At 35.7% G+C, this 10,060-nt stretch overlaps 1 protein-coding gene across 1 annotated transcript in view; it reads left to right on the top strand.

The window, feature by feature from the left end:
• Positions 1–532: 532 nt before the first annotated feature.
• The window catches only part of LOC140116345 (vomeronasal type-2 receptor 26-like), a 28,901-nt gene continuing 19,373 nt past the window's right edge, over positions 533–10,060 (top strand). The window contains exons 1-2 of the mRNA XM_072132872.1: positions 533–706; positions 4,075–4,332. Of these exons, the coding sequence (XP_071988973.1) occupies positions 533–706; positions 4,075–4,332 (432 nt within the window). The remainder of the gene's footprint in view (positions 707–4,074; positions 4,333–10,060) is intronic.

Here is a 10,060-nt window from a genome sequence, read left to right as displayed (position 1 = left end):
TACCAGTTATCGAGAAGTGGTCGATGGTGATGAAAAGCCTCGAACCAGAACGGGCAAATGAAGAGAAGAAGAACACAGCTTCTCCGAACTATTTAGTGCCTTACTCATCCAGACCCTGGAGCTGTTAACCACAAAAGGCTTGGAGGAACATATATAACACGCATGGATCCATAGACTCTTAACGCTTGTCACCTTTATTTCTTTGCTTTACCTCCTACTTTTTATCTTCTAATATCTCTGATATTATTAATGTTGTTTAACCACGCTACAGCTACCAGTCACCCACAATCACAAAGCCACCAACTACTCTAGTACAGCAGTAATGGGCTATAGAAATTTACTGTTACACCGCAGAAACCACCGTTCTTTTCCACACACTACCCCCTACTTCATGTTTGATGCTCTGTTAGAGGGAATCTTCCTGTCCCTTTCCAAAAAAAAAATTAAGTTTCCAAACCACGTCCCCCCTGAGGTAACTTGAGCCTCCATCCTCGAAGCCTATCCAGGCTCTGTCCCTCCTACCCTATTCATCATGGTAATGGAGACCCTACTCCAAGCCATCAGGCTACATCCACACATGAAAGGCGTGACAATAGGGAAGCAGACGCACCTCAATGCTGCATTTGCAGACGTTCTGCTACTGATCCTATCAGACCCCAAGATAATACAACTATTTGCTAATTTCGGCCTACTCTCCAATTTTAAAGTGAATCTAAGTCAGAGGCTCTTAATATATCATGCCCACAACAAACAATTGATAATCTCAAAAAGAAATACCCTTTCATTTGGCAACCAACTCAATTGAAATATTTAGGAATTTTCTTAACTAAGAAAAATACTTGGTTATAGAAACCGCTTCATTAAATTCCTTAGCTCTTCCATACTTTTCTTGGATGGGCAGGTAAAACCTTTTAATGCCCAAATTGTTATATTTGCTACAAACTTTACCAATCAGACTCCCGAGATCCTATTTCTTAAGACTCACATCTTTGTTTATCTCTTTTTTTATGGAAGGGGAAAAAAGGCAAGGGTGCCATACGATAGGCTGAAGCTTAGAAAACTTTTCGGTGGATTTGGGCTACCAGATGCTTGCACTTACTATAGGGCAATCCATCTTAAACACTGGGTTTTGCTCCAAAATAATCACATGACAGACCCACATCTTTGCCTGGAGAGGGAATTATTGAGCTTAAGCCAGAAAGCTCAATTGTGGAACATAAAAACCCTGGGTGATTGGGAGAACCCCATTACTAGAGAGACTATCCAAACACTTAAAACTTTAGCGCAAAACATACACCCCGCCCCTTATGCCCTCTAGCCTTCTCCCACTCCTACTAAGGCCAGACAAAGGGGAACACGGGTCAAGCACATGGCAAACCCTAGAGCACCTCCCAATAAGAAAATTCCACAAGAAAAAAATCACAAGACATCAGGGAAGAAGTTCTCAGACACATACTGTACATACACTAAACTTTTTACAAGAGGAAGAATTGAAAAGGATCTTATAAAAAAGTTCCCGCTCATACATGATCCCACATGGCTTGAAAAATGGTTACTACAAAAAACTCTACCGAGAGGATTGGTTTCCGTTTTTTACATCTATATTATTAACCAGGGACACATAGCTGCCCCAGCCTATATTAGGGAGTGGGAGAAAGATCTTACTATTAGTCTTAGCCCTGCACAAATAAAAATGATTCATATTCGATCACACGGATTCTCACGATGTATCAAAATTCAGGAGAACTCTCACAAACTCATGACACATTGGTACAACACACCCTCAGCCTTAGTACAAAACGCTCGCTAAAATCAGATAATTGCAATACAGGAAGAACCCTTGGACATCTCTGCTGGAGGTGCCCCAAACTACACCGCTTTTGGCAAGATGTAGGACAAATCATCACAACCATAACAGGGAAACATAACAAACTAAATCCGGAATCCGTGTTACTGTGGCTTCCCAATAATTCTTGGAACCCAAACAGCAGGGATCTCACATCCCACTTAGTTAAAGCAGCCAAATTAACCATACCACCCAATTGGCTACAAAAAGACCCCCCTTCCATTGGAGAATGGCTAGATCGATTAGATAACATATGCCGCTTAGAGGAGTTAGCCAGTTGGGAATTGAGATCCCACGACAAATGGGATAAACTTTGGCTCCCATGGAAGATTTACAGAAACTCCAATCCGCCAACAGGGAATCCATAATAAACATACCCTCCCACTGAAAACAGGACTGGACACCCAACCTCAATACTGTACCCTGACAAAGGGGAATATCTAAAACCTGGCTGTTAGACAGACAGATAACCTGATAGTTCAATATATCAAGACATGGGGGCACATTTACTTACCTGGTCCAGTTGCGATCCTGCTGGGCGTTGTCCGACGAGGATTTGGGTCCGGCACAATTCACTAACATCATGCGTCCGAGTTCCTGCATATGTCGCTGCTGAGCCAAGGTCCACCGGAGTTCACCTTCCTCTTCCCGGTGCATGTGAGTGCTTATTCTTGCGACACATTTCCTTTGTTACTACGACAAGAAATATGGGTCCTGCAAAGCAAAATATACGTAGGTTGATTTCTAGACACAAAAAAACATCGAAAGAAAAGCGTGTCAAAACAACCGATATATAAGCAAAATATCAAACTTTACTTTACACATTCCAAATATTTTGACAAACACTGACCAATTTAAAAACACTTAAAAGGTGTAACAAGTACACAGACACAAGAGACTCCATGGGATGAGTATTGTAAGAACATCCCAAAGAAACCGCCCTGACTGCAAATAATAACGATGTGTTAGTAAATTAAACACAGTAGAAGCCCCAAAGGGAATCAGCTACATAAAGTGCATGCGATCACAATGGCCCGGTAATCTCTCCTACCCAACTATATCCATTAGGTATAGAACGCTGCATGTAGCTTATGTGCAAGTGAAGTCATAGCAGTTTACCGGACCAGAACACCAGAGGCAGCCAGGGGGGCGTGATGCCCCACGCGTTCCGTCACCGAAGGTGACTTCATCAGGGGAGAGCAGTCAGTGTGACGACTTATATGGCAGCAGTGGGAGTACCCTCACCTGTGAGATGCTCAGTCCACATCCGGTTGCTGAGCCGGAAGTGTCAGGTGTCGCAATAAGATTTGTGCGCACGCAACAAAAGCAGCGCCAGAGAGTAAATTTTATGCACACGCTTATAAGCACTGTATAATGAAGCGCCCAATTCACATTTAGGCGCACGTTCCAGAAGTCAGGGCGGTTTCTTTGGGATGATCTTACAATACTCATCCCATTGAGTCTCTTGTGTCTGTGTACTTGTTACACCTTTTAAATGTTTTTAAAGGGCACCTACCACCACCACGATTGTACCTATAAAGGTAGAACGGGTGGTAGGTGGATGAATGGGACGTAAGGATAGCCCTTTTTGGGCTAATCCTTACGTCCCGGCTATCCTTTTGTAATATGCTTTTTTATATGCTAATTTTTTTAAGCGGCTACTGGGGCGTGGAGTAGCCGGACATGAGGCTACTAGTCGCGGCTACTCCATGCCCCAGTAGCCTCGTTCCTCCGCCTACCAGGTAATCATCGGCCATCATGCGAATACCCGGCGTTCTGCACATGCGCAGAACGCATGCCTACGGGTGCGCGGCCGTAGCTCCGAGGCCGGCGCTACTGCTACTGCGGTGTTCCAGGATACAATGAACCAGACAATTATGTGATATTGCGGTGTAATTATAACTTGTCCAAGCTAAAAATATGATAAAACACTGAATAAACAGGAAACAGTAAAGAAGAACTGCGTACACATTCGAAAAGAATTTTAAGTATATATTCTGTGGTCTCTTATGTCTCAGGAGTCTTGTCCTGGGAACGAGGCAGTTCAGGGACTGCATGTGAAGATGTTCCCATGAAGAGTCCCCACTTACATAAGAGTATTGGGGGGCTCCTTTAAAGGGCATCGCTACTCTTGAAGGCATCTGGTGCTTTAATGATTCTTGCCTTACTATCTCATAGCACTGTATGTTTCTACGATTTACTCTTGTGTTTGGTGTCTTTACTATCAGCCCAATAGATATCTGAAGAGGCTTCATTTTACTTCTGGCTCCGGGGATAACATTTATTTTAATGAGGACGGAGAGGTCACCAAACTTCTTGAGCTTCAGAACTGGTTAATTAAGTCTAGTTACTCTACAGAGGATACTTACAATGCTTTACAAGATGTCCAGGCTATTGATGTGGGAACCTACAACCTCTCAGCTCCTGAGGACCAGCGGCTGGTCATCAATGACAGTCAGATCTCCTGGCACCAGAGCTTTACCGGGGTGAGTTACCTTGTCGGATGTCATCGCCTTTCCTCTAGTGTTCAGCTCTCATGAAGGAGAGACCACTACTTGTATTTCCCTGCAGTCTAATTTTTCTGCAGGCCTGGTGGTCTTGAGGTTTGATATGTCAGACTGACTAATTCTTTATCATTACTCTGGTTATTAATGAGCTATAATACTTAAAAAGTGATGAGAGGGCCAAAAATGCACAGGAACATGCCGAGCTTTGTGAGGTCAGATCCCAGGAACCAAAGCCTAACGTCAGCCACACAGTTGGAAAACTAAGAAAAAACTGGTTGATTGGCCTCTTAACAACTATGTCATGTCAATTTTGAGCATGGCTGCGATTGGGTAAGTGGGGCATGTGACCCTGCTGTATAAGAGGGCTGGTCACATGTCCCAGCTTCATTTTAGAGAGGATACAAAAAGGAAATGGTGTCTGCTACCCAGACACTGAGGGGAAGAGTTGAATAATTTCAGAAATGCCCTTTGAGGGGAGATAGGAAGAGAAGGCTGTGAGGGAAAGATAGAAATAAATGCCTTTTTCAGGGCAGTGTCAGGATGTGTGATAGTGAGATAACCTTACTCCATCAGTGTGAAGAGTTAGAGCATCTCTCTTACTGCATTAGTATATAGCTAAATTGTAGTGTCCATAGTGGCAGAACTACTGCCACAGCAGATGTAGCGGCTGCTATAGGGCATGCACAGGGAAGGGCCCAGCTGTTCTGGTAGCTGACTACTCTCTATGTGTCCTATGTTGTCAGGTAAAGGGTAAGAGCGACAGAACATTGCGTTTTAAAACATAGTGTAGAAAAGTACATAGTAGAAAAGTCAGAGATCACTGTGCTTAATAGGTAGTTTATAAAAGTATTGTCAGAGATCACTGTGCTTTAATACGTAGTTTATAAAAGTATTGTCAGAGATCACTGTGCTTTAATAAGTAGTTTATAAAAGTATTGTCAGAGATCACTGTGCTTTAATAGGTAGTTTATAAAAGTATTGCCAGAGATCACTGTACTTTAATATGTAGTTTATAAAAGTATTGTCAGAGATCACTGTGCTTTAATAAGTAGTTTATAAAAGTATTGCCAGAGATCACTGTACTTTAATATGTAGTTTATAAAAGTATTGTCAGAGATCACTGTGCTTTAATAAGTAGTTTATAAAAGTATTGTCAGAAATCACTGTGCTTTAATATGTAGTTTATAAAAGTATTGTCAGAAATCACTGTGCTTTAATATGTAGTTTATAAAAGTATTGTCAGAAATCACTGTGCGTTAATAAGTAGTTTATAAAAGTATTGTCAGAAATCACTGTGCTTTAATAAGTAGTTTATAAAAGTATTGTCAGAAATCACTGTGCTTTAATATGTAGTTTATAAAAGTATTGTCAGAAATCACTGTGCTTTAATATGTAGTTTATAAAAGTATTGTCAGAAATCACTGTGCGTTAATAAGTAGTTTATAAAAGTATTGTCAGAAATCACTGTGCTTTAATAAGTAGTTTATAAAAGTATTGTCAGAAATCACTGTGCTTTAATATGTAGTTTATAAAAGTATTGTCAGAAATCACTGTGCGTTAATAAGTAGTTTATAAAAGTATTGTCAGAGATCACTGTGCTTTAATATGTAGTTTATAAAAGTATTGTCAGAGATCACTGTGCTTTAATAGGTAGTTTATAAAAGTATTGTCAGAGATTACTGTGCTTTAATAGGTAGTTTATAAAAGTATTGTTAGAGATCACTGTGCTTTAATAGGTAGTTTATAAAAGTATTGTCAGAGATTACTGTGCTTTAATAGGTAGTTTATAAAAGTATTGTCAGAGATCACTGTGCTTTAATAAGTAGTTTATAATAGTATTGTCAGAGATCATTGTGCTTTAATATGTAGTTTATAAAAGTATTGTCAGAGATCACTGTGCTTTAATATGTAGTTTATAAAAGTATTGTCAGAGATCACTTTGCTTTAATAGGTAGTTTATAAAAGTATTGTCAGAGATCACTGTGCTTTAATAAGTAGTTTATAATAGTATTGTCAGAAATCACTGTGCTTTAATAAGTAGTTTATAAAAGTATTGTCAGAGATTACTGTGCTTTAATAGGTAGTTTATAAAAGTATTGTAAGAGATCATTGTGCTTTAATAGGTAGTTTATAAAAGTATTGTCAGAAATCACTGTGCTTTAATAAGTAGTTTATAAAAGTATTGTCAGAGATCACTGTGCTTTAATAATTAGTTTATAATAGTATTGTCAGAGATCATTGTGCTTTAATAAGTAGTTTATAAAAGTATTGTCAGAGATCATTGTGCTTTAATAAGTAGTTTATAATAGTATTGTCAGAGATCATTGTGCTTTAATAAGTAGTTTATAAAAGTATTGTCAGAGATCACTGTGCTTTAATAGGTAGTTTATAAAAGTATTGTTAGAGATCACTGTGCTTTAATAGGTAGTTTATAAAAGTATTGTCAGAGATCACTGTGCTTTAATAGGTAGTTTATAAAAGTATTGCCAGAGATCACTGTACTTTAATATGTAGTTTATAAAAGTATTGTCAGAGATCACTGTGCTTTAATAAGTAGTTTATAAAAGTATTGCCAGAGATCACTGTACTTTAATATGTAGTTTATAAAAGTATTGTCAGAGATCACTGTGCTTTAATAAGTAGTTTATAAAAGTATTGTCAGAAATCACTGTGCTTTAATATGTAGTTTACAAAAGTATTGTCAGAAATCACTGTGCTTTAATATGTAGTTTATAAAAGTATTGTCAGAGATCACTGTGCTTTAATAAGTAGTTTATAAAAGTATTGTCAGAAATCACTGTGCTTTAATAAGTAGTTTATAAAAGTATTGTCAGAAATCACTGTGCTTTAATATGTAGTTTATAAAAGTATTGTCAGAAATCACTGTGCGTTAATAAGTAGTTTATAAAAGTATTGTCAGAGATCACTGTGCTTTAATATGTAGTTTATAAAAGTATTGTCAGAGATCACTTTGCTTTAATAGGTAGTTTATAAAAGTATTGTCAGAGATTACTGTGCTTTAATAGGTAGTTTATAAAAGTATTGTTAGAGATCACTGTGCTTTAATAGGTAGTTTATAAAAGTATTGTCAGAGATCACTGTGCTTTAATAGGTAGTTTATAAAAGTATTGTCAGAGATTACTGTGCTTTAATAGGTAGTTTATAAAAGTATTGTCAGAGATCACTGTGCTTTAATAGGTAGTTTATAAAAGTATTGTTAGAGATCACTGTGCTTTAATAGGTAGTTTATAAAAGTATTGTCAGAGATCACTGTGCTTTAATAGGTAGTTTATAAAAGTATTGTCAGAGATTACTGTGCTTTAATAGGTAGTTTATAAGAGTATTGTCAGAGATCACTGTGCTTTAATAGGTAGTTTATAAAAGTATTGTTAGAGATCACTGTGCTTTAATAGGTAGTTTATAAAAGTATTGTCAGAGATCACTGTGCTTTAATAGGTAGTTTATAAAAGTATTGCCAGAGATCACTGTACTTTAATATGTAGTTTATAAAAGTATTGTCAGAGATCACTGTGCTTTAATAAGTAGTTTATAAAAGTATTGCCAGAGATCACTGTACTTTAATATGTAGTTTATAAAAGTATTGTCAGAGATCACTGTGCTTTAATAAGTAGTTTATAAAAGTATTGTCAGAAATCACTGTGCTTTAATATGTAGTTTACAAAAGTATTGTCAGAAATCACTGTGCTTTAATATGTAGTTTATAAAAGTATTGTCAGAGATCACTGTGCTTTAATATGTAGTTTATAAAAGTATTGTCAGAAATCACTGTGCTTTAATATGTAGTTTATAAAAGTATTGTCAGAAATCACTGTGCTTTAATAAGTAGTTTATAAAAGTATTGTCAGAAATCACTGTGCTTTAATAAGTAGTTTATAAAAGTATTGTCAGAAATCACTGTGCTTTAATATGTAGTTTATAAAAGAATTGTAAGAAATCACTGTGCTTTAATAAGTAGTTTATAAAAGTATTGCCAGAGATCACTGTACTTTAATATGTAGTTTATAAAAGTATTGTCAGAGATCACTGTGCTTTAATAAGTAGTTTATAAAAGTATTGTCAGAAATCACTGTGCTTTAATATGTAGTTTATAAAAGTATTGTCAGAGATCACTGTGCTTTAATAAGTAGTTTATAAAAGTATTGTCAGAAATCACTGTGCTTTAATATGTAGTTTATAAAAGTATTGTCAGAAATCACTGTGCGTTAATAAGTAGTTTATAAAAGTATTGTCAGAGATCACTGTGCTTTAATATGTAGTTTATAAAAGTATTGTCAGAGATCACTTTGCTTTAATAGGTAGTTTATAAAAGTATTGTCAGAGATCACTGTGCTTTAATAGGTAGTTTATAAAAGTATTGCCAGAGATCACTGTACTTTAATATGTAGTTTATAAAAGTATTGTCAGAGATCACTGTGCTTTAATAAGTAGTTTATAAAAGTATTGCCAGAGATCACTGTACTTTAATATGTAGTTTATAAAAGTATTGTCAGAGATCACTGTGCTTTAATAAGTAGTTTATAAAAGTATTGTCAGAAATCACTGTGCTTTAATATGTAGTTTACAAAAGTATTGTCAGAAATCACTGTGCTTTAATATGTAGTTTATAAAAGTATTGTCAGAGATCACTGTGCTTTAATATGTAGTTTATAAAAGTATTGTCAGAAATCACTGTGCTTTAATATGTAGTTTATAAAAGTATTGTCAGAAATCACTGTGCTTTAATAAGTAGTTTATAAAAGTATTGTCAGAAATCACTGTGCTTTAATAAGTAGTTTATAAAAGTATTGTCAGAAATCACTGTGCGTTAATAAGTAGTTTATAAAAGTATTGTCAGAGATCACTGTGCTTTAATATGTAGTTTATAAAAGTATTGTCAGAGATCACTTTGCTTTAATAGGTAGTTTATAAAAGTATTGTCAGAGATTACTGTGCTTTAATAGGTAGTTTATAAAAGTATTGTTAGAGATCACTGTGCTTTAATAGGTAGTTTATAAAAGTATTGTCAGAGATCACTTTGCTTTAATAGGTAGTTTATAAAAGTATTGTCAGAGATTACTGTGCTTTAATAGGTAGTTTATAAAAGTATTGTTAGAGATCACTGTGCTTTAATAGGTAGTTTATAAAAGTATTGTCAGAGATCACTGTGCTTTAATAGGTAGTTTATAAAAGTATTGTCAGAGATTACTGTGCTTTAATAGGTAGTTTATAAAAGTATTGTCAGAGATCACTGTGCTTTAATAAGTAGTTTATAATAGTATTGTCAGAAATCACTGTGCTTTAATAGGTAGTTTATAAAAGTATTGTCAGAGATTACTGTGCTTTAATATGTAGTTTACAAAAGTATTGTCAGATATCATTGTGCTTTAATAAGTAGTTTATAATAGTATTGTCAGAGATCATTGTGCTTTAATATGTAGTTTATAAAAGTATTGTCAGAGATCACTTTGCTTTAATAAGTAGTTTATAAAAGTATTGTCAGAGATCACTGTGCTTTAATAAGTAGTTTATAAAAGTATTGTCAGAGATCATTGTGCTTTAATAAGTAGTTTATAATAGTATTGTCAGAGATCATTGTGCTTTAATAAGTAGTTTATAAAAGTATTGTCAGAGATCACTGTGCTTTAATAGGTAGTTTATAAAAGTATTGTTAGAGATCACTGTGCTTTAATAGGTAGTTTATAAAAGT

This window comes from Engystomops pustulosus, chromosome 2 (assembly GCF_040894005.1).
Source record: "Engystomops pustulosus chromosome 2, aEngPut4.maternal, whole genome shotgun sequence".
Classification (NCBI taxonomy): Eukaryota; Metazoa; Chordata; class Amphibia; order Anura; family Leptodactylidae; genus Engystomops; species Engystomops pustulosus.
The sequence above is the reverse complement of the archived record's forward strand: the minus strand, read 5'-3'. Positions and strand labels throughout refer to the sequence as shown.